The sequence below is a fragment of the Nyctibius grandis genome, chromosome 9 (assembly GCF_013368605.1).
Source record: "Nyctibius grandis isolate bNycGra1 chromosome 9, bNycGra1.pri, whole genome shotgun sequence".
In the NCBI taxonomy this organism is placed as follows: domain Eukaryota; kingdom Metazoa; phylum Chordata; class Aves; order Nyctibiiformes; family Nyctibiidae; genus Nyctibius; species Nyctibius grandis.
The window spans coordinates 11,584,418-11,610,040 of record NC_090666.1 but is presented as its reverse complement, the minus strand read 5'-3'; the positions used below and the strand labels follow the sequence as shown (position 1 = coordinate 11,610,040).

Genomic DNA, 25,623 nt, shown 5'->3' with positions numbered 1-25,623 from the left:
TGAAAGATACAGGTGGTAGCTTAGCAACAAACTGGATTACTTGAAATTAAAAAGCTTGCCTTTTTTTTTGTCTTAAGTAAATGGGAACACTTAACTCAAGCTTTGACCACATGAGGCATTATATAATCCAGCTAGCATTCACAGAATCACAGAATCACAGCATTTCTAGATTAACATGCCATTTTTATCCTAAACAGTGCCTCAGAAAAAAAGGTAGTCTTCCATTTGCATTCCCATATCAGACTTGCTCAGTTTACAGGTGAGGTGGTACAGTTTGCACACGCAAAACTGGCACATGCTTTCAGAGTATGTGAAAATCCCAGCAGATTTTTTTCCTGTGCTCTGTTCATCATTACCAGTAATCCTGTCCTAAACAATGTTAGTTAGAATTCCAGTAAATGGTGATCTTAAGTTTAAAGGAGGGTCCACATCTCCTTGTCTAATTTCTAGGTACAAAGGCAGAAAGAAAAGCAAAGCCTTCCTCCAAAACATAACTGGAAAGCATAAACTATTTCCTAAATGCAGCTGTTAGTGTTGTTACATGGAATTGTCATCCCCCTCTCCCCCAAACTCTGACTGTTGCCGAATTCAAACCTAAACCTTCTTGTAAAAGTGTTTTCACATAATCCTGACACATTTGAGTGAGTACCAGGGTGCTTAGGCTATGCATCGGGTATTTAGGATAGCAATAAGGCACCGTGTTTGCATGCTTCGTTTTTCTCTTCAGAGAGAGAATAATGACCACAATTTTGAAATGCAGTCCTGCAAACATTCACAACTAGGTGGAATGCACACCTGCTAAAAATCAACGGTCATCATCCACTGCTACCAGCACAGCATGCAGTGATCTGCTGAAATTATGGACTGTACCTATTTCTTACAGAGCTGCATCATGCCCCCCCAGACTGTGTTCTTGATTTTAACACAGCATACATTTCCTTTATTGTGATGAAAGGGCTTTACACCCGTAAAACTATGATACAACACAAATACATTTTAAACCACAACAGATGGGCTGAAATAGGCTAATCGGTATTAGTCTAGTGACTTTAAAAAAAAAAAATCAGATAAAAAGGGGGCTAATGTATTCTGACAGGAAGCTAAGTCTCCTTATGAGGATGCTAACATTAACTCTTGCAGCATGTCTACCTTCACGATTAACTGTTGTTTTTGTAATTAGAAAGAAATTAACAGTACCTGATTTTTTACGCTGGCGTATCTTTTCAGGTGTTTTATAAACTCTGTTCGAGAAGTATTTTGTACAACAATAAGAGCCATGCTCCCATTATTCAACCTGAAAAGCAGACCAATTTAGTTCCCAAAAGAAAATTCATTCATTTGGAAGTTTAACAGGCCCTTCAAAAGCCTAGATTTAAAAACAAAGCTACCACGAGTAAAGTAATAGAATAGTCTCTATGGTTTTTTAAATCTTTTTGAAAAAAACCCCACCCTCTGTAGATCAATATCAACTATACAGTTGAAGTTATTTAGCATCTATATATTTATAACAGATACTGTAATAATAAAGTTGTACTCCCTTATCAATATCCATAATTTATTGAACATAATACATATAATTTTAAAAATGTTTTTCTACTTAACAGATGCTTTTTAAACACTGGGAATCACAAATTTCTTTACGCTTTTCTCTCCAGCAAAGCATAATGATTACCATAAATGCTGTGAGGCAGAGCTTTGCCAGGAAACCATTCCCATGGTGCATGCAAGCACATCCCCACGACATAACCCAGTGCAGATGGGTTCCTTCACCTCCTCCATTAACACTCATGCTGCCCTAACATAGATCCTGATCTTCAGCTATGCTGCCATTCAAACTCTCTTAGCAATTCTCAGTACAGTTCTACTTACACATTTCACAAAGCACAGAAAAGCTAAAACCAAAGAGAATTTTGTACAAAATAGAAGAGTCATATACTAGAGATTAGTCAAGAAAAGAGCCTACAGTGCAGATACTCAATGGTCCTGGGTATCCAGTCGCCACTGATATTTTTGCATCTTTGAGAATTTGGGTCAGGCAATGAGCAAGTATCAATTCACAGATTCCTTAATGCAACTGTACCTTGCCGCAGAAGCTAACAACCTGAATCTCAATGCAATCATGCCTAAGTAAGTCCTGTTTAAGTTACAGAGACAAATCAATGTTCAACAAGAGTATCTGATGATCATGACGACTGCTGAGATCGTATTTTATGTATAGGTGATGTATTTCATATCTTCTGACTATATATGCATACATATATATATTTATTTATTCAGCATGTATGCTTGGAAAATATGTTAAGTATGTTTACAAAAAATACTTCCAGCCTACCATGACAGATCTCTCCCTACTCATAGTTCTCTGGCTACTGAACAACTGCATCAGGAATGTTCTCAGACTACGATACAGCACAATCTGGGAAGATAATTTTTTACATAACCATTAAACAAGTCACCTGGCATAGCATTAATTTGCTGATTTAGAAAACAGTGATGGCAAAATTGAAAAAGTTGCCTCCTTATCATATTTGCTGCAATAAAAGCGCACAGCAAGCTACTGGGCAATGCATTCAGCACTATGGCCTTCTATCATCAGAGATGACTAAGAATTCTCATTAATTCTCTTCAAAGTCCAACCTGCAGCAAAACACACCACCTATGTTGTGAGAAACAAATGTCCCACATGGCTCACACAGCACAGACAGTTAAACGTAAATCAGTCTTGCCAACTAATTTAATCGCAGCAATTACCCACTCATTATTCTAGTTAGACTGCTTGACCTTATTTGCCTGATCCAAAAACTGATTACAATTCTTGGGATTATTGAGTCTCCTGCAGTCCATGCTCCCTCCCCCAGACCAGAGGGTCTAGACTACCTAAACACAGGCTCGTATTCTCGGAAAAGCCAAGGTCTTAAGGTAAGATGTCAGAATTTATAGACATGACTAATTCTCTAAATCCCTACTGACCTCGTATTAGGTGCCAAGCCTCTTGGTGCCATTGAACACAGACAAGGGATTGCCATAATGCTCACATTCAGGAAGTGACCCTGAATTTTGTGCCATTGATCCTTGCTACCTAAATATAACAGAGTAATTCTATATTAGTCCAGTTTAACCCGTCACAGTTCGCTTTTAAATAATCATAAAAGCAAAAACTCACCCTTTTTTTTAGTTTTCTCTTTCTTCTTTCTAAAAAGGTGGAAACATGTAGGTAAAATAATTTAGTCATTTTAGCACATTTAAACAACATCTACTTTAGAAACAAAGTAAGATCCCAATGGAAGAAAGGATTAACGGAACTGAACAAACCAGTAATACTGAGCAGAAGACTGCTTTGTAACAAATCCAGTATAGTCTATAGGGAACGTTTTACAAAGTGTACGAGTTTGCAGTTGTCAAAATAAATCTTTTTTTTTTTTTTAAGATTGTTTTACCTGATGATCAAATTTGAACAAAATTCAGAATTTGTACAATTTTATCTTCAAAGACACATATTTTTGTAGCTTTGGAATTGTTTGACTCAGTTTTACTTACCTGTCATTCTCATGAGGGTCTTCCTGTGGAACTTGTAGAGGTAGAAAGGATAATTCACATTCTTCTGGCCTAGAAAAGTATTAATATTTACTATCATGTAAACCAATATTCTGACTGCTAGACAGTCTTTTATCCAAGTTAAGATGATTTTAAGGAGATGCTGAATATACAGCATTTATCTCCTCTTAACTTGTAAGAGGGATATACATCACATCTGAGTTAAATCTGACTGCAATTAAGAAGTCAAGATAGCTAAACTACTGTTGTCTATATTTTTACACTAATTTTTGCTTTCTCCTCAAGAAAATGAGAAATACTAGAAAAATATAACAGCTCATGGCATACTTGAGATCTGCCAGTGTTTTGATAAAAGCAAAATCCTTCCGCTGATTGGAGGGCATCCAACGGTGCTTTTCAGCCAAAGCTAGAGTCCTTGCACCAAAACCAAACATAGCTGAGAACCCAAAGCGCAAAAGCTTCCTTGGAGTACTGAAAGTACAGACGTCTACTGGTTGAATATGTCCTAAAATTCCAAAGATAAAGATCTGAAATTACAAATAACATCTGTATTTCAAATGGAATACAACTTACCATTTCTTTTTCACCTAATTTAGCTGCAGGAAAAAACTCCAGACTCTTCTCTCTTTAGGAAGTCAAGTTTTACTAATGGAAACCAGAATCAATCTAGATATAATTAAGGCTCTGTAAGTAGTCACTTCAGAGAACAATGTTCAGATATTTAAAAAGTTGTGGTGAAAATTCAGCTACTTCATCAGGCTGCAAAGGGTCTGACTCTTAATTCTATTCAAATTTTCAACAATTAGTATTGAAGAAAATGTAATATTGCTACATAAATATTTGCAACCATTTCACCAAATATTTGTAATGACTGAACATTGTACTGGAGGAGATATGGGAGCTCTTAAATAGAGGTCTGAAATGTATTTATGTTCACAGTTACATAATTTAGACATCCAATTCTGTTCAAGATAGGGTATATAATTTTTTTCTGTAATAGAACCTGTGTGGTTTCCATTAAATTGAGTGTCTCTGATTAAAAAATGACAGTTTTAGATTTTGCCTGTAAAGGCTTCTGTATTACTGTCTAAGAAATAGAATAAAGGCTCTTACTGCTGACTGCAAGGTCTAGAAAATAGATACTCAAGATGGACCTTCCCCATTATTCTCTTTTTTTTTTTTAATTGGAAAAAAAACTATCCTAAAGAAAAATTGCTTTGAGAGGAATATTAACATTGTGCAACTAAGTATTTGCTATTTCCTAAGACCTGAAAATAAGGTTTGCACTAGCAACCTAGTTTTTCCTTTTAGCATAATTAGGTTTTCACATTCAAAAACCTATTTATTGTGCAGAACAAATGGCAAGTGATACAGTTTTTCCTACTCATAAAGCTTTCTTATGGAAACTGTCAGTATTTAAAAGAAATGCACCTGGAACTAAAAAAGATGAATGATACTTTCTTAGAAATATGACAATACTTTCCTGAAGAGTCCGAACCTAATCACTTCCTCAAGCTGAAAGTACTGTATATTTTCGTATTGTCTTCAGCAGGTACATTGAATTAAAATAATCAAGTGATTATGCAACAAATCATTGCATAATAACACACACAGAGTAACACGATTCACACAATGAAGTCTGGAAAAGGTTACTTTTTGCATTAGAAGAACATCAGTAATAGGGCACAAATGCCAAAATCAGACATTATTCCATGGCAACTTTTAGTCACCAGAAGATGAGGTCCACAGCCTTTGCTACTAAACTACACTGAAAGAATCAGAACCTTTCCAGTACGCTATAAACCAGGACAGAATCATTTGGGTTTAAAAGTCTTACAATATAGTTTACAGTGATGTAGCATAATGGTGTGCCTTTATTAAACCACTGGTTATGGCAAACTTCTAAACTCCGCTTCATTATTTAAAATCTGATAATGTATGTAAAAATATTTACCCATTACAATGTGCAACGTTGCAGTCACTGCATGCTTAATACCATAGAGAGTGTGGGCCAAAATATTAGTAGTACCTGTAAAAGCCAACACAAACTATTGTAAAAATAAGAGAGATACACATTTTATAATGAAGAAACTGAGACATATACTGCATTTTCAAAAAAAGAAAGCTTCCCCACAAATTATTTAGTCTTAGTAACAGCAGAAATGCTGAATAGTACAAATTAAAACCATTAAAACTTCCAGAGGTCTATAAAATCCTCTCTGCAAATTAATTCGTAAGTGCCATAAAAACCAATGGGAGGGGGAGAAAAAAAAAATCTTTGCAAAAATTGCCTTTTTTTTTTTTTTTTTAAACCATCATCTCCCTAAAAATCACTTCTTCTATACCTAAGTGCTGTACTGAGGAACTGTACTAGAAGGCAGATTATCTAATAAGATATATTTGGGAAATATTTAAGTTGGAAAAATAATATAACACCCAGCCAGTGTAAAACTGCACGTTTCCCAGACGAAATTCTACTAGATCTAGTCTAAGATAGCTGCTGTGCCTCTTGCAGGCTACGTTTCAGATTCTTAGAAGCAATAGAGAATAAAATTAGTTACTGCACGTCAGCTTTACATATGAGAACACATTAATGACTGAAAAACAGAGAGAACGTAGAATTTGACACGTGTCTGAAAAATTGTTGACTTGCATTCAATGCATTAAAATTGACCCATCTAACTTGTCTTTGCCATTGCCTCGACATTGGCACAGCAGTTGCACTACTAGCCACTGGAGAGAAGAGATTAATTAATTTTGAAACAAGGGAATAAGTAGTAAATCACCTGGTAATTAGGAAAAAAAAAGTCAAGAACTAGCAATGTGAGCATGGAGTTGGAAGAGAGAGTGGAAAACTAGCTATCAGTTTGTAAAAGAAAGAAGCGTGGCTCTGGTTTGGTGGTGACTGATATGTCACGTCACTTGTGTAAAAAACATGAATATACATGTAAATTTTGCCCTTCTGCTTTAACATATGTGACATAAAATAGTCTATCAGCTGACTTTTAAACATCAATTTATTTTGAAAATCCTGAACACGGAATGGTTGCGTCTTTCCTAAATGTGTGTAGTTTTAACAGAATTTCAAGTTGATTTTTCTCACTGATCACATCTCTGGCAATTCTTAGCCAAGCAGCAGGACCATAGGATTCACTTCTGCAAAAATAAAGAGCCAGGGCCTGCCACCAAGCAGGCACAATACTGAGCTTCTTCATATCACTGATTAAGGGATGAATAATTCAATAACATATTAATTAAAATAACAAAAATTACAAAAGAACAATTTAGAGCCTAACATTCCATAAAGGAATGAGTTCAGTTAGATTTTCACATCATTTTCTTGTTGCCTGAATTATTTAATATGTTACAGCAGCAACAGACAATTCTGGATGCTAAATTTGCCTTAAGTTTTATGGAAGCATTTAAACTTGTCTTTCAAAAGTGAGGGAGAGAACAGCGGAAAGGGAGAGATTATCGCATTTCAAACAAGAGGCACTCAATATTTAAATAAGCACTTTAAAAGCATCATGTACCAGACTGAAAAATTATGTTCATCTCAAAACTCTACAATCTTTGATGTCATATCAGTGGTAGAAAATAAAAATACTAAATGTGGAAAGATTGATGTACATAGTTACAAATCTCCAAAGGCATCTTGTCATTCTTACTCAGGAGTATATGCTTCGATTGTTTTCAATAATTTCTCTCAGTAAGAATTTGTAACATAACTGGGAATTGTATCTCAGTATCTCACAGAGCACCTTAGTCTCTGAAAGTAATTCACAATACTCAGAACCTCATGGAAAGCCTTCATTACATCAGAGAGAGGAGCTGAGTAAAGCTCTCAGGGTTCCTACTATGTGAAGGAAGGAAGTGAGCTACATCTATTAAGGTAAGAGATACAAAATATTCTTTGAAGTTTACATCTCTGGTGGTACATGGAGGAAATCAGGTTATGCACAGTTTTATTCTTTGAACAATTAAAAAAAATGTAATTTCATTCACATATTTCTCAGAATTTTATAGGTGACTATACTACTAATTTCTTTCTCCTTTTCCTAAAAAAAAAGCATTGTTTAAATAAACCCATCAAACTGGGATTATTAAGTATTTTGAAAGAAGAATAAACCAACAACTTCAAAAGCTAAATGCAAGTCTTTGCTTTTCTCTCCCAAAAGAAAGTCTCTCTAGACACACTACATGGAAGTCCAGTTTATTAAGAATATTACAATTTCAACCATTTATATCCAATAACTTATAATCCAACAACTCAACTAAAAGTAATTTGAACTTTCCTTTCTGTACAATATGCATAAAAAAGAAAAGGCAAAAATGTAGCTCTAGATACCATTTACTATGCAAAATAGTGAGGTTTTCAATTCAGTGAATATAAAATAGAGTTCTATAACAAAAATTCAGGGACAAAAAAAAATTAGGTTTGACCTAAAAAGCAATTCTTCACAGAATAATACAGATATATGCCCAACACCATTTCATATTTGGACAACTTATGACATTTAACCTTTAGATTCAACTAATTCTGCTTAGCCAGTGAAGCTAGCTAAAGTAGCTCAAAAAAATACTCAGATATTTCCTTCAATCAAATTTTTCCAACTCTTATCAACTTTTATGAGAACCTCTCCAAAACAAAGGAAATCACACACACAAAGAGCAGATCATTACAAGTCATACAAATTGTGTTTATTTCCTGTAAATTGACAACAGGGAAGTTGTTGTTCTGAAAAAATATTTTTCCTTGTCACTGAAGAACAAAGTAATAAAATGGAATATACTTCTGAAGATCAGGCTTGATATGTCTTAAAACTGGGATTCCTCATTTAAGTAAGAGTAATTTATCAATACAGATGGCAGCAAGATAACAAATGACCACAGCTGAAGTCAATACCAATGTTCATACTGACTTTAATGAGAGTTAAATCTCATTCTTACTAAACAGGATAGGCAGAAGTAATTGCATCCTTCTCTTAAATCTGTGGAGCTCATTAACATTTGCAGAAGTAAACAAGGCAAAACCCCACCCTTTCATGACACCTGGGAAAATAAAACAAGTCCTGTCTGTGTTCAGAAACATAAGTAATACATCCACCCTTCCACAAGTTGGAAAATCTAGAACATGCACAGTTTTGCAGTAGCAAATACCATCACCTTCTCTAAAAAACTCTTAATATATGTCCAACAACATTCTGATCCCAGTAATGACTGAATAATGTGTCTCATTACCTACGTCCTGTATGAGCAGGATGCCATACACAAAAAAAAAAGCTTATAAACAGAACCAAAACAATGAAAGTTATTATACAAAAAATATCAGAATATAAGCTTTGCTGATTTACATGGTTATTCCATAATAGTGGTTTTAATGCCATTATTCATCTTCCCAAATCATCTAAACCTTTCTCTCCCCTATGTAAGCTCAGAATATTAGAATATTATTTACCAATAACAAGATGGTTCCCCTGAACACTATCGTATTACTTCAGAGACTAATAACCTTCTTTGATGCTCACATATGGGCTTGCACCCCTCACAGGTTACTAATAGTCACATTGTTAGATCTCACTCTAACTACTCAATTTACTGTAAAAAGGTTTTATCCATATAACTCCAGCATCTCTGTCACCAGCATTTTTTTAAACAGCAACAAAGAAGATTTTGTTATGCAAAAATATAATTCTGTACGAAATATTAACCCATTTTCCTGACATTACAAACAACTTCCTACAACCTCCTTCCTATGAAATGTACAAAAGCATCACAGTAAGGGCAAAGTATCTGCAGGTCATGTAAAGCATGACTGATGAAGGTACCAAACAGAAATTGTAGAGAAAAAAAACGTCCTTGGAAGTGCAAGCACTTCTGCAGTACAATTAACTTAATTAACCAGACAACATGAATATTCATAAGGCTGTTAATGTCTCCCCCATCCAAACAGATAAATGTGATGTAATGACTTCCTAGTCAAGCATAGCTAAAATTCTGATGAAAACTGCACCAACATTTTGGTTCTTTGCCTGAAATATCACAGAAATTGACAGTCCCTCAGTAATATTTTATTTTCTGAATTAATTGGAAAGCATGAATTTATTTAAAAGAACCATTTAGGACCAAAAGGTTCCCAGTCATCAGATATAGATTGTCTCTTGTTCTGTAACAACTGGATAGCTTTTTTAATCTCCTTCCAGTTCCCCCTCCTCTTTCTCCCATTCCCTCTCCATACAGTTTCTTAGCAGTAGTTCCCATAGCAACACACACTCTTGCTCATGGCCAGCAGTACAACTGCACGCTTCCCCACATCTCATCCATTTGATCTGGACCAGAATAAGGCAGCTCAGCAGTGGAGTTTAGTAAAAACACACTCCCCTCTGGACGTTTCTCTTCAGGAGGCAAACTGTTTCAAGAGCAGCTCCTTCCCATCAAGTTGGTTGAAAGTTCAAAATGCTCTCTTAACTACTTATAATAGAGGCTAAAAACAGTTCTTAAGCCACTTAAATAATGCTGTCCTGTAATACAGTTGCTATTCTTACTCAGCTGGAGAATCCTAATAATTTGGTACAGTGGATTTCTGGGGAAATAAACATTAATTGACCATTGAGTTCCATCTTCTTCATGTACACAAGTATAATACTTATCTGTTTCCTAACTGACTACTTTTTGGAATATCAATAATATGGAAATAAAATAAGCTATAGATTATTTTTAAGAACCTATTAAGGAGTTTCTCACACTATCATTCTAAAATTGTTCTCACCCTCTTTTAAGTCAGTCTATGGCATTCTGTGTAACAAGCCGTTTAGCATTCTTTTGGGTTTACAAATCCCTTTTATCATGACATATTTGTCTTAAACTGAAGAGAGTAAGCATGAATGATGAGGCACAGTGACCTAAGCACGCCCAAACAGCATGGGGTCAAGCGCTGGAGAGATTCCGCCTCAACACCATCAAGATATTCATAGCAACTGAACTGATAAATGATGGTCCAACTGCTGTACTAAAATTCATTTGCTTCATGTCTTTGAGATTACTGTATCTTTTACCAATACATTTCTAAGTTTATTTTAACTTGAAAATAGTGTAATCTTCCATTTTTACAAGCAACTAGTCCCTGTATTAATGCTGCTTTTAGAAGTGCAAAGCAAGTCAGAGCACTTAAAATCTGCTTGCTCAGTTCAGAAGAGACTTGCTCCTTTTTTTCTTTTTGTAGAAAACTGAAAACAACAATTTGCTGTTTAACTGGCTGCAGGAATTTTTTCCTTCCTAGTTAAAAACATCTGAGAAATTACATCAAGTAGTCACAACAACACCCACATCAGAGGGTAGTGCCCATGCAAAGATACCCCTCCTCTTTTAAAGAGAAGTGATTCATATACCAGTCCAGAATCAACCCTGCCTGTGCTAATTCTAGCTAAGCTTCCCTGCCTGGCCCAAGTTATACTCCGAGAAAGGCAAATACAAAAATTGGGAGGAGACACACCACCACCCCCAAACCAAACAAAATCACACCACAAGATGCAAGTACAAGTTAATAAGGAGCAATAGGATTTTTCAAGAGATGCATACATTTTCAGGTCTGTAAAGGAGAGAGAAAGCAGTTTTGTGTGCACAGTATTTTTTTTTTTTTTTACATAATCCACAAAACATATTCCTGGGACACCATTTAAAAATAGACCCTAATCATGAATCCAACTGAGAATCCTACCAAGAAAACTGGAGGGAGAAGAGAAAAAGCATGGCTTATATTAAGGAAATTCTAGAAAACAAAGTTTTCATTTGGTATCATTTCTGGCAGAAAATAAGGGCAAAACTTCATCTTTGCATGGATCAGCTGAAAATTATTTTCGTTTTCTTCTTCCCGAGCTTCTTCCTTTAGGCAAAGAGCTCATCTGTGCCATTACTATAAATTATCATAATGATTTAAAATCTAGTAATTTCTAATCAATCTAAATCACTAATTTAGGACATTTATTCAATAGCTCCCTTAAGTAACTGAAGCTTTAACACCAAGAATTGCCTTTAGTAGCCAAAACTGTAAAACATGCCAGAGGGACTTAAAACAGATGACTTACAAAACGTAACAGTACCTTTTAATCTCACCTGCTGGTATTACTCCAAGAGGAACCGGTGCTCTGACAGGCGTTGGTATATAGTCTGTGTCTTTTCCAGCATCTATCTGGGCTTTAAGTAGTAGACCATGAGCAACTTCACTGACAGATCCGTCTCCACCGACACAAACTACCCTATTACAAAACAAAAATGCTAAACAGTTCAAAATAAACTCTTCCATAGCTGATCAAACAAGTGGAAAGCACCTATCACACACCATATACATAACGGTATTTCAAATAGCTAAAATCCATCCTTTCTTTAAGAACAAGCTAGGGCTTCACTGTCAGATCAGTGAACGTTAACTAACAAGGTACAAGCATCCTTATTTCTGCTTTCTTCTATCTGAGTAGGAGTAAATACATTTAACAACTTACAAAGTATTTCTTACCTTATCACACGTTATGCATGTGAACTGATCGGATGGAAGAGTTAAAAGCACATGCTCAAGTGCCTTGGTGGAAAAGTTCTTTAAATCCTTCAATGCTGACCCACACAAGCATTCCAATGCTTTTTAATTGCCTTTATAGTAACAACTCACCAAATATTACAATAAAATTAAAAATACTTGAAAACAGCTAATTCCACACACTATGCAGGCAGCTGAGGGATTTAGCAAGGTATAAAACCCTAGTGCCAGCAATCCTTTGCATGAAGGTACTTAATCACTGCTTCTGGAGCATATAATTGAACTCCCACCTGCTGTGGCTATAGAGAGGAATGCATTTGTCCATAAAAGCTCTGTTACAGCAAACGTCTTTTTTTTTCTCCTGCTTTCATTTAAGTAACTATTAAAGTGATTCTCCAAATTAGTAATGTTTGAAAGTTAAATGTTTTTAGGGTAAACACATTTTAATGAGAAAAACAGTAATAGTACACTCCAAGCATTTACAATATAAATGTCAGATTTACTTTAGGAAGCACTTACTTAAAATATCTTCTTTTCATATATCTATGTAAACGCAGTTGTGAGACTATGTCCAATAATTCAACCAGATAAAACTGGTAAACTCTTTATAAGAAAATACTCATTATGTTATTAAATGTTTAAATCAAATTATCTCAGCTCCTTTAACATTTTTCTTCAGTTCCTATTATTATTTCCTAGCTATTTTTTAATTTTTAAATTTTTAGGAATGTCTCTTCTATCTAGCTAAACACTGCCCACATTAAAAAAAAAAAAAAAGAGTATATTAGCAAAAGTTTGGAGCACATTTTCTTCCTGCTCATAATCAGGAGTCATCCCCTGGTTTTTGTTTCATTTTTGGTTTAGATTGGTTTATTCCTACGCTTAAAAGTTTCTGCCACAGCAGCAAAAACAGTTAATCTTTGTAGTCTGATAAACTGTACACTTGGAAGGACTTATGTGGATTGTCTTCTGGCTATTAAAACTTTTGAAAACAGATATATTTTCTTCTGATTTTGAGGGGCTGTGTTTGCTATTATTGGAAATAGATGAAAAGTCGTCCAAGGAACAACATAAAAATGCTGCTAACTTTAATTTTTATTAATTTAGAGTTAATCATCAAGAGTTGCCTTTTTGGCTGAAAATAGAGATACCGTCATGGACCAGGGATTCCAAAGCTAATTAGCAAGAACCTGCTACACATAAGGAATAGAAAGTCTACAGCAAACAGATTTGACTAAGGCTGTGAAGAAGGCTTCTTAGAGGAAACATCTAACCATCGGTCTAACCACCAGTCACAAGTTCTTAATCAACTATTCACTAAAGCCTGACTAACCCGGGCTACTCTAAACAATATCCATAATACCTTAGGCTCCTGATTAGGGAAGAAACACATGCATGTATATTGTGTATTTCTGTCACTGTACAAACAAGAAAATGCAGCTGAGATAGCAGCATCACAAATGCACTCTATTTGTCACCAAGGCTTGGCCCCAAGGCGGGGAAAAAAGCACACGGCCAAGTTGTCAAAGTACCTAAATTTCCAGTGTCGGCAATAAAAAGAAAAGTGGATAGCAAAAAAGGTCGAATAGAGGAGATACATGACACATGCCTATGACCTTGCAAAACAGAGTGGGAACTGGAGAAATCAGAGAAAATAAATTATCTATAGAAACAAACAGCTTTGACAAAGAATTAAAACATAGCAGTATTGCTTACAGAAAGCACTGAGATACAAACTTCCAATTTACTACTGCAAATCATAAGCTTCAATTTACTTCATATGCTATATAACATGTAAGGAACCATAATTCTCTTTGAGAGAAATTCAAGATCAGAAATTGTGTGTTGCTATAATGCTTACCTACTGTAATGAATAAAAAACTGTTCTGTCTTGCCCTTTATACGTTGTTGAATTAGCTTTCAGTTCATCTAAAATAGGCAACACATGAAAAGCACAAGCTGAGTTAGAGCAGCAGACTAATGCATGCAGGCAAGGCCTTCAGTCCACACCTAACTCGCCTCCAGCTGCTTCCGAGCTTGGGCAAGGCAGATCGGGTCTACGTGAACTCTGCCATGTAGAAATAACACAAAAACTACCTCACCTCTTACCACCACATACCCTGCCCTCCACATCTAAAAGGAGGTACAGAAGTGCTATTCTATTTTCTCAACAGGGAACTAAGTGACAGATACAGTATCTGACTTGAACAAAACCAGACAGGAAGCCAGGGCAAAACGGGAAAGAACTGAAGTCACAAGCAATGCTGCTCAATAAACAAGTAAAACTTCTCAAGACTTAATGGAAATAGTGAAAAGACATTCTGTCAGGTGGCTGCTAGAATTGCTAAAAGCATGATATTTCATCAGTAGGACAATTTCATTGTTGTGGAGTTAATTTTCAATTCAAACCAGATTCCATACATTTTCTGGTTTAATTTTCAGTAAACCAAAATTGTCATTAAAATTTTATTTGGGAAACATTGAGGTGGTTTTGGGAGCCTAAGAGATATTTATATCTATGGCAAAAATTCTTAGGCTGGACAGCAACGGGGAAGTCACAAAGGACTTCACCGGAACATAATCAAAAGTACACCATAAGCCTTAAAACAATTTGAAAAAGAAAATCCCAATTTCAAATACTCTCTTCCTGTTCTTAAGAACAATTCTAAAGATAACAGAGAGAGACTAGTGATGTTTCATAGCTTCCTTTTTCAAAGTATCAGTCCTTTAGCATAATATGAATGCTGACCTCATCCTACCAGTCTCTGTAGATTTTACTTGAAAAAAACAATTAAGGTATCTCCAGGTACATCACTGTAAAGAGTTACCCTTGCAACTCATCTTCCCTATGATCTTATATCAAAAAGCATTCCAAGTTAGCTATTTAATAGGATGTTTTTCTGTATTGTGCATTATTGAATGAGTACATAGATGGAGGCCAGGCTATTTGAGAAGGTATAAACCTCATTTTTCAAACACTTCAGAAATTTCATTTTTGGTCATAACCTCTGATAATAAAAGCTACTTAATTTCCACATGAGGAAAAAACCCCACCACTTAAACAGCTAACTTAGAAGGGACAGGGATCTTTTCACTTCAGAAATCCCAGCATCTTATTGACTTAAGGGTTATTTTCTTCCAGCTGCTTTTGTTCCTATTTGCCCTTAGTTTTGGCTACTGGAGAGAAGACTTTCAGGGGAAGTACTCCAGTGCCTCTACCCAATGATCAAAGATGAAACAACACAAATATGACTCAGAACAGAAGGGGTTTGTGCAAGAAGATACAACCCAGGCTTTTTCTTCTCTGTCTTCATATCTGCTTCCCAGGACAAACCAGTTCTCCAGCTAGCACCCCAAAAGACACGTCTTAATTGAAAAGCAATTATCCTCAGAATCTGGAATACATACATACATTTTCAGATATATTTTCTCACCTAAGTCTGTGAGTTTCTAGAACTAATAGAAATTGATAAGACTATAAAACACTATTTAAGACTTCTTGTATGGCTCCCTGCATATTCAAATAAGAGTTGTAAGAATGCTGTAAGACTTCCACAGTATGCAAAACTACTTTTATTTATTATTGAATCTTAGTATTGAATGATTACTGTAAAAATACCAAAGATTGAAGGATTAATCCACATGGCAAGGTCTTTAAAAATGACTGAACAACCATTTTCAGTCTTGACTTCAATTGTTTGAATGATTTTTTTTTTTTAAATGGAAAAAACATTCAAGTTACTTTTAGAGAAAATGTTCTCCTTGAGAACTATTTGAATGGATAGAGTGAAATACAAGGCACTTGTGCCATTCTTGCAAATACGGAGACTGAAGCTTCCATGAAGCATATTTAAGAAAGCTTTCTGTTTATTTACCATTATTTATGAATCTAAAATACATACCTATTGTCAACAAGTAATAAAAAACAAAGCGTCTAACGAGAACTGATTTTCTCGGGTTTAATATATATGTGAAACAGAGTAACCCATGAAATACCTTCTAGCATAGTTTTGGATGGAATACAAATAAAAACTAATGAGATGAGGTTTACTAACATTCACTGTCACTAACCAACTTACCCATCAAATGCCTGGAGTTCACATTCTTTAAGTACTGAGAGAGCATGTCCTTCATATTCAGTTACTGTGGAAAATAACATTATTTAATTACCAGAAGATTAGATAATTTAAAAGGGTTTTTTAATTTTTTGCCCTTCTAACATACAGTAATTCAGTTCAGGTTATGTTTTTAAAATCATTAAATGCATTAAAAGTATGAGGAGGTATGTTTTACAGTTACACTATCTAAAAGGCAAGACACATTAAGACTCAGCTGCCATCAGGCACATGGCTATTTAGTGCATTTAAATTCAGAGAATTAGAGAAGATGTTTGTTGCATCAAAATGCAAGTTTTAGCATTGACACAGTTGGTAAACTTCAGGAAAATGTAAGCATATCCTCAGTTAAGACTGAATTATTTCAGTATCAATCAAATTTAATTGCCTTTGTGTTAGGATATGCAAATTGCTAAATGAAAAATACGAGGAGTTAGAAGTATGAAATCAAGCCAAATACCAGTTACAACAGAATATAACACCCAGAGGAAGGTGGCACAAGTATACACCAGAGTTCACAGCCTCTGGAGGAAATGAATCTGTCACTCTACATTGATGTCTCTGTGTTTGCTGATACCCTATACAGTACTGTAAATGCCAGTGAAGCCAGGATAAACTGGCATACTACAGATGGCACAAAGCATCATAACTACATTTAGCATTTTCTAGGCCAGCTTTGCCAGAAGAGACAGCCCAGCTGCAGCCACCCATCAAAGATTTTTGCTGACTGACATGACACTTGCAGATGGATTTTTTGTGTAAGAATGTGCATCATTATATGCAAAATTACATTAATCTTTCATGCTTGTCTGTCCCTGGTGCTAGCATAGTTCAAGGCTTTTCTCCAGTGTTTCTAAACACTGTTAAAATTATTAGTCTTGGTGTCTAAAACAATCATTCCGTATCTGTACCTGTTATAACAGTATTTCTACAGACTATTCAAATGCTGCTTACAAGAACTGAAAACACCTCTCTCTCTCCCTATATATATGTATACACACAAGAATGTGTGTATATATAGTGAGTGTAGATATAACTTTTCTTTAAAAAAAAGAAATCAAAATAAAAGTGATAAAATTTTTACACTTCACACTGAACAACTGTATATCAGCATATAACTTCAAAATCTCTCAACCAGTATTAGCAAAGTTCTAGTGTTTGGTGTTTTGGAAATTCTTAATTAAAAAATAGAGTTATTTTGATTATATCAAAGGCAGAGAATTATTTTGCTACAGAAATACCTATCACTATAATAGCTTTCAGGAATTATGTACAGAATTTACTTTCATGCAGGACCCTTTCTGGAAGATCAAAGCACAATATTTAAGCTATCGTACTCAGTTTTGCTTTTACTGATGGGAACCATCTTTTAATCATCAGCTGTAGATTGTGAAAAAAGTGAGCAGTAAAACTGTGCATCATGCAAAAATGCAGGAAGGTGCAAATATCTCACCATTGCTTATACTGTGAAAGAAACTCGTCCCATGAAAACACACAGTTGGTTACCAGGTTACATGCCTTTTTAAATGAACATTACGACATTTAGAAAGTTATGAGTACAGCCTAATTAAAATGGCGCAGTAAATAAGATTTTATTTTGTAAAAGAAAACATGCTCACTGGTGTTCTAATGTAATATATGTGAGTTATGTTTACTATTACAAAATTAATTCACTTAAAGAACAAGGACATGAAAATAAAGAGGACTCATGACTACAGAGAAATCAATAAAGGCAGTAAAAATCACTAGTGTTAGCCGGATTGATGGGGACTCCATCCTCTTTGCATCTAATAGCTTAAGTTTGGAAATTATACAGGAGGACTACTGCAATGCTTAACACTGGGGGTAATGCCAAGAAATTTAAAATTTGATGAGAGAATGACAGAGGTACACAGCATCTATTTTGAAACATTACGACAAAAAGGTAATGAAAAATTGAAGCTTCCAGGAAAAACTTCATGAAAACATATAGCAAATCTATCAAGTAGAAAAAACCTGGAAAAATCCAACGAAGGCATAAAAAGACCATGTCTAAAAAGTCTTCTGCAGGCTTGACAACCTCCAGAGGGACATGTAAAAGTCATTCTGATAGCTGGAAAAAAGCTAGATGTTTGAATATCTGGTCCTGTTCTAATTCAGAGGGGAAAAAAACAAAACCAAACACAAAACCAAAAAAAAAACCCCACACAATAAATTTTGGTAAGAGGAAGGGTTTCTTTCACCATTTAAGAAGGATTCAGATTACATATTTGGCAAAAATAGTATCACAAAAATATTATGTAATGCTTTTTGCCAACCATTTCTAACACATAATTGAAAAAGTTCTACTTTTTCAAGGACATTTTGCTCTCAACTTGTAAATTCCAGTACACATTAAATTTCAAGTTATAGCATTCTGAAAGAAGGGCACCGACAGTGTACCTCATTTGAACAGTGCCACACATACTCCAAAACACTGTAACACCCTACCTCACATAACAAACAAGAAACTAAGGGTTCAGCCCCTACATATAGAAAAAGCAACATATAATTAGTTCAACACTTCGAAACGTGGGACACTTCCATATGACGCATATAAATACTGGCACTCGTGTCACAGACTAATGTCAATATGATTAAAACTGCTAATGGTAACAACAGATTAACTGGTGTTGACACTGGATGAAAAAAATTAATGTTATTTACTGTACAGTACGTTTAAACCAATATTATTTGTCCAGTTCTCACTCACTCTCCTTTCCTTTGTGATTCTGCCCTAAAAATGAGGGTGTGGGGAAGGCTGTTGTTTTTGCCTAAATGTCCAGCTTGTAATTGTGCACAAATGGAAGCAGAAGAGTCAAAACTACAAAGAGAAGTGAGATCAGCTAGGAGTCTGCTGGTGTTACCTTTACTTATTTTTCTTCAGTATGTGTAAGTTTTTGCAAGATACTCATATATTTCTAAAATACTAGTTCCAATTATCCCTTTTTGCCAGTACTTGTAGGTAACCCAAATGTGGAGCGAGCTTTTGTTGAACTGGATTTTTAGAAGAGCCACCGTTCTTCTCCTAACAGCCATATCCCAGCTGCAGCACTCAAGATTGCCAAACCCTTAAAAGACCGTATAAAGACCAGTTTTTAAGTATTGCTTAGCCTTAGCTACAGTTAAAGTACTGTTTCGGTTTAAATTTGCTAATTCCCACTTTCTACTGCACTAAGCACTTCAGAGATTTGTTTATTCCATGTAACAAAAATAAGGCCAAAACCCAACAAAACACAATCCACTCTAAGGCCTTTGGTTAATTTCACTGAAATGAATACATCTGTAGTGTGCAAAGTAATTTGGCAAAAGAAAATTTAAAGATAATTGGAGAAAGTAAATGTTATTTCAGAACTCACTTATTTACATACATGCCTTTTGACTGCTGTATATCCTTGAATGGAGAGAATACCTCCAACTCCAAACTTCTAAATAAAAAAAAAGTTCATTCCAACAGAAGTTACAATGAAGAATAAGCTCTGGCAAGCCTGATCATGTAGGAAGCAACAGCAAACTATCAAAATACAAGATTGAATGACGAGAGCTCTGTCTTTCAGCATTCCACTGTCAAAGTTTGTTGGGTCTTTTTTTTTTTGCTAACCTGCAAGTCTTATATTGTGTATGCACTGGAAGTCACTTCAGAGGTTCAAATTTGCTTTAAAATTTTTGTGCACAATGAACTTTAAGCTTTAAATATGTGTATGTGAAAAGACTAAGTAAACTATCTTCAGTGTAAAAATTGTACAAAAGCCTTCAACCTTTACTACCTAATACACTTTTGTACACCAGTATGTATGTAAATATTAGCCATGTTTCAAAAAAGCAGTAACAGAAATATGCACACTCCAACTTCACAAAATCCAAAACAATTATGGGAGGAAAAAAATCTATTCAATTTACTTGAAATGAGGCACCTGGTTTTATTAGAAGATGGTACCAGTAGACAGGGCTTTCACTCAGCACCCACCCCCCCCCTTTTTTTTTAAATGCATAGATCTTAATTTTTTAGTTCTCTACTAGCATTTTAAACTAATGTAGTTTTCTCATTTTGCCTGTAGGAGGAGTGTTAGGCAGCTAATAAACACAACAGTATTTGGACATTGCCAAAATAACTTCATTTTAAGGATAAGCCATTAAACATTTGTCTGGCTAAAAATAGAATTTTCTTTTTAAAATTTAAAAGAAAAATAATAAAAAAATAAACTTTAAATTGTTTTTATTCAATTAGGAAATATATTTTTTAAACCATTACAAATCATATTCATAGCTTATATTAAATTCTATTAATTAATCTAAAAAACTATTGATACAGATTTGGCTTATTAGTTCAGCTTTAGGATTCCAGGCGACATTACATAGCTAAAAATGTAATCTGACACAGGTTAATGATAATGCTGCCTTTAACAGAGTCTAACAAACAAGGCTATGCTCACAGTAAAGATAAAAGAAACACTAACCAGTAGCAGGGAATAAAATTTTAAGACGGTAATTTTCTTTAAATAGTTGTTTAAAGTAAAGTAATAACTAATTTAACAATATGACATAGTCATCTCTAAGGTTTGCATGACAAAAAAAGCTTTTGTAAAAAAATTGTGACCAAACAAGGCTAAGTTCAATTTCTAAGCAGACAGCATTATTATTAATCTGTTTACACTATCATCTGTGCTTTGCAGATGAAGAATATGTCTGTGAGAGTCAAAACTTAGATAAAGCTGCTGGCATTCCCTTATCAATTAAGGGAAGTTAAGAAATTATCACTACAGAATTCTAACACAGACAATCTTTTTCACACTTATTCTCATGCATCTTTAATCTTCAACTGATTTTACTCTAAATTGTATTGCAATTTAAAAATACATAGATACAGGTAATAAAATTAGCAAGATAGATCTCATATACAAACACTTACTGCATTATTATATCCTCATGCCCAAATCAGATTTGCTCAGAATGATTTTTTGCCTGCAACCTGAACTAGTCATGATTTCACAAGAGGTTTAAGGGACAACTGTAGAATGAGTCCTCTGTCTTATAATTTGTTTAAACTGGAACAGATTATTTTGCGAGCCAATTACAACAGAGGAATGTCTTGCATCAGAGTTTACACTTCACATGGATATGAAATGCATAATCAAAAATTAGCAGTGCATTAAAGGGAATTTAATACTATGGATAAAAAATTATTTGGAAAGGAGAATATGAATACCATTTCTCTGTAAATTTGGGTGGGTTTTGGGAGCAAATTTGATGCAGCGTAAGTTTCGGTCTCTTCACAGAAGGGAGCAGAAGTAACAATCAGATCATTAATATTTTACTGCTTTAAGAAAATTGTTTCCCCGTTCAATTTCTTATAAAAGTCAATCAAATGAAATAGCCAAAAGGCAAATTCAGGACATGAAGCAGAACTGTGGCAGAAATTGGGGCCTTAAATCCAAACCTGCTATTGGGAACCCATTGTTGAGCAGAAGGCAGCATCACTACAACATTGAAGTTGTACCTTCACGCTCTCCACACATCAAGTCATACCCGTGTGCCTCATAAGAACTGCCCTTGTCATCACAGAACTTAATCAATTAGGCTTCCAGGTCATCCCTGAAACTGAGTCAGTATCCAGAAATAATGTGTCCTTCGGATAAGCCCCTCTTATGATGTCAGGACAATAGGTGTTCTCAGAAGTAATATTTAAGGACACGTGTTCATCAGAATGCAGCAACAACTCTTAGCAAGCATATACAAGACTGTCAGACAGTAAATGCTTGTTTCTTTTTATAGAATGCTTGCTTTAAAAAGTACAAAAAATATATTATTAGTATTGATAACCACAGGGGGAAAATATTCAATGAACAACATAAGTACTAAAACATTTTTTGATTAAATAAAAATATAACAGTTCCAAACTTGCAAGCAAAGCCAATAAGGATTAACAGTAAATTCAAGTTGTCTTGCATCCTTAAGTACTAGTTTCATAAAGGATTAAACTATGCTTTTGAAGCAACTTACCTGTGACATCAGTTTTGATGTCAGCAAGCTTAAAAAGAGGTGCAACTTGTTCATAATAAACTTGAGTGGCTTCTCTTTTGTGGCTACTTGGATTAACAAACACTTTTAAGGATTTTGGTCTATTTTTAAAGCCTAAAAAGAAAACAAAAAACATTTAAGATTACATACAGCCCAGCTATTTTTACAGCTTAAGTGAATTTTTAATATTAGAAACATTACCGTACTTTGACAGGATAAGTAAATTACAGTCTAAAAGAAGTCTCAATTTCTTCTCAGATGTGCGCTATTTATCTTAAAATTACAGTACCGATTACTTTTGTGTGTACAGCTAATAAACAGTAGAAATTAATCACACTAACCAAAACATCGTAGGAATCGGGGGGAAAAAAAAAAAGTACATTTCATAACCTAGTTAAACCTTGATACAGGAGCAGGGTGAATGTCGAGAAGTTACAAGACTGGGCAACAAAATAACCAAATATCAAAACATATTCTTTTTGGAATTTCATATGAAACACTCCCAGCAGGCATATGACAATAACCTCCAACAAAACTGATGCTACAATCCAATACTTTTGTTTCCTGAGATTGCAAATCAAACAGTGTAAAGGAAATTCCTTCATCTTGAAAGAGGTCTGAAGAAATACAAAGAAATAGAAAATTTGGTAATATCATTCAGAAATCTGAGAATTATTGTTCATTTTATTTTTTAAAAAGTTACATTTAGGTCTTCAAAGTAAAGAACTCTGAGCAAACACCACTGAGAAATACTGCTATGCAAACAGTACCTTGTCTTGCACGTTGATCCCATGAAGTAATTTTATTATTAGGAGTATGGCATTTTGTTGAATAGCAAATAATTCCTACTAAAACAAATAACATTACTTTTCAAGTTCTCTTTTCTAGAATTCCTACAACTGCCATGACTCAGTGAGGTTGATTTGCTACAAAAAGCAAGTGGTGGCATGCAATACTGCTGTTTTCTTTTGTAGTTATTTAAAATACATGATTTGAACAATTTTGTATTCAATTAATTAATTTATAAATTCTAAATTTTCTTTTAGTATCAGGTTACACTATCACTTTCTTAGCCAAATGAAAGCTAGAATATCTGGCAAGTATACTGCTTTCAACATTCAGGAATGAAATTAGCAGTAGACAACAACTCCAAAAGGAACCAAGAGTGATAGTGCATTTGCCTGCCCCATGTAGAGTATCACTTCACTTTTTACAGCCGCATGTACCATCAGAGTGTCAGCTGGGACTTCCCGAAGCTCTTCCCACTTACTGTACCTCAACAACTAAACAGGAAGGATTCCTCAAAGAAATTATAGCTAAATACTATTTCAGCATCAAAGGGGAAAGTATTCCTTAAGATCAAAACATAATAATTATAAGAGTCCCATAGATTATTTTTTCACTTATTTAAACACATCAAAGAATCTGGAAATGAAAACTAGCACTTTATCCAATTTGTGTTAGTAAATCTTAGAAGATTTCTTAAAGATACTGAAAGAAATTACTGGATCGGTTTGCTGCTATAACCTGAAATCATACATAAACTCCAAGATTTCTAATTACATTTATGGCAAAATGTTACACACAGCGCCATGTCATTGCACGGCAAATTAATCCTGATGAATCCTTAATGCCTGATGAATCCTGAATGTCTTCAGTAATAAGCCTTAGTACCTGTATTTAAAAGTATCTCCCTTAAAAAGGAGATAAAAAGAAAACAGGGAACTTGGTGATGACAGCAGATGCGCTGGAGGGCAGGGCTGCCATTCACAAGGACCTCAATTACCTACAAGATAGGTTTGACAAAAGCCTCACGATGTTCAATAAAGACAAACACAAAGTCCAGCACCTGGCCTGGCAAAATCCTAACAGTGCAGGCTGGGGATTGACCAACTATGCAGCACCTCTTCAGAGAGCATCTGAAGTTCCTGATGGACAAGGAGTTGAATACGAGTAAACAGTGTGCCATTGATGTCATGCAGGCCAAGGGCTTACTGCACTGCACTAACAAGACGATGACCAGCAGTTCAAAGGATATCATTATGTCCTTGTATTCAACATGTTTTGAGCCTGAATCTCAAAAACTGCATCCACTTTTAGCCCCCCCAGCACGAGACTAATCAAGTGGAGTGAGTCCAACAGAGAACTGTGACTACAATGAGGGGCTGGAACAGGCCACATACAAGAGGCAGAGGTAGCTGGCCTTGTATAGCCTTGAGAACAGAATCTACCTAAATGTCATCCTTAAGTACCTATTGTGGGAGTAACAAAGACCACCAAGCCAGACTTCTTGCAGGTGCAAAAGGACAAAAAGGCAATGGACACAAGTTGCAACAAGGAATATTCCAATCTGAAATAAAGAAAAACACTCTTCACAATGAGGGCAGTTAAGCCATGGATCACATTGCCCAGAGAGGCTGTGGAATGTCCATCCTTAGAGACTGGCAAAACTTATCTAGACATGGTTCTTAGCAACCTGATCTTGTTTAGAAGCTCACCTGCTCTGAGCAGGAAGCTGGAACAGATGATCTCCAGAGGTCCATTCCAACCTAAATTATTCTTGGTTCTCTGGAAACAGAAACAAGCACTGCAGGTATGTACTGTAGTGTAATTTCTAATCGTAGGAATTACAACACAAACAAGCAAGACTACACAAAAGCTCCCAAAGAGTATTAAAACACACAAATCATCATCATAAAGACCTTATAATAATCGTTATTGAAGACACTTAATGGAAATCTGCTATCTGGTATTGTTGCAGTCTTTTAGAAGTCATAAAAATATTAAGACCAAAAAAATAATTTCTGTTATTTGATATTTTGCCTAAAGTGTCAATAGAAATTAAATTGAAAGCTACAATAATAAGGACTCCTGATTTAAAAGAAAAAAGATTTAGCCACATTCATAAATGTGCTGTCATGTTTCTTTTCTTCTGTACAGGAACTCCTACCTGGGATCAGCTGGCCCTAAATGCTCAACCCCCACCAACACCCAGAGCCACAAAACTGTAAAAACTGACTACAGTGTCTTTGATTTGTAAGTAAAGCATACCTTTAAACTTATATATATGTATATGTACTTATAATACACAAAGCAGAGGGAAAGAATAGGAAAGTACAGAGTTTGTAGAAAGGTGATGAAGCATCATAAATCCTGTTACCCAGACAGCACGAGTTACAATACTGCTAAACCACTATTAGGAGAAAACTGAAGGGAAAAAAGCAAATTTTGGTATCTCACTTAACTGTTTTTGAGTTTTAGGTGTAAAAATTTCAGTCCCAGGTGGCAATATAAAGTTTTAAAAGAAAGCATAATCAGACAAAAGAACACAGACTTTTCAATTAGTGAGGAAAAAAAACACTAAATTTTTTGGAATTTTTGTGGGGT

The 25,623-nt window shown here is 35.0% G+C and overlaps 1 protein-coding gene across 2 annotated transcripts in view; it reads right to left on the bottom strand.

Moving 5' to 3' along the window:
• Window positions 1-25,623, bottom strand: part of CERKL (ceramide kinase like) — a 61,609-nt gene that overhangs the window by 1,073 nt on the left and 34,913 nt on the right. For both annotated transcript variants that reach the window (XM_068408136.1, XM_068408137.1), the window contains 9 exons: window positions 22,219-22,350; window positions 16,165-16,228; window positions 11,668-11,810; window positions 5,510-5,584; window positions 3,883-4,060; window positions 3,538-3,606; window positions 3,164-3,192; window positions 2,971-3,079; window positions 1,198-1,294 (listed from right to left, as the gene is read on the bottom strand). In XM_068408136.1, the coding sequence (XP_068264237.1) occupies window positions 1,198-1,294; window positions 2,971-3,079; window positions 3,164-3,192; window positions 3,538-3,606; window positions 3,883-4,060; window positions 5,510-5,584; window positions 11,668-11,810; window positions 16,165-16,228; window positions 22,219-22,350 (896 nt within the window). The remainder of the gene's footprint in view (window positions 1-1,197; window positions 1,295-2,970; window positions 3,080-3,163; window positions 3,193-3,537; window positions 3,607-3,882; window positions 4,061-5,509; window positions 5,585-11,667; window positions 11,811-16,164; window positions 16,229-22,218; window positions 22,351-25,623) is intronic.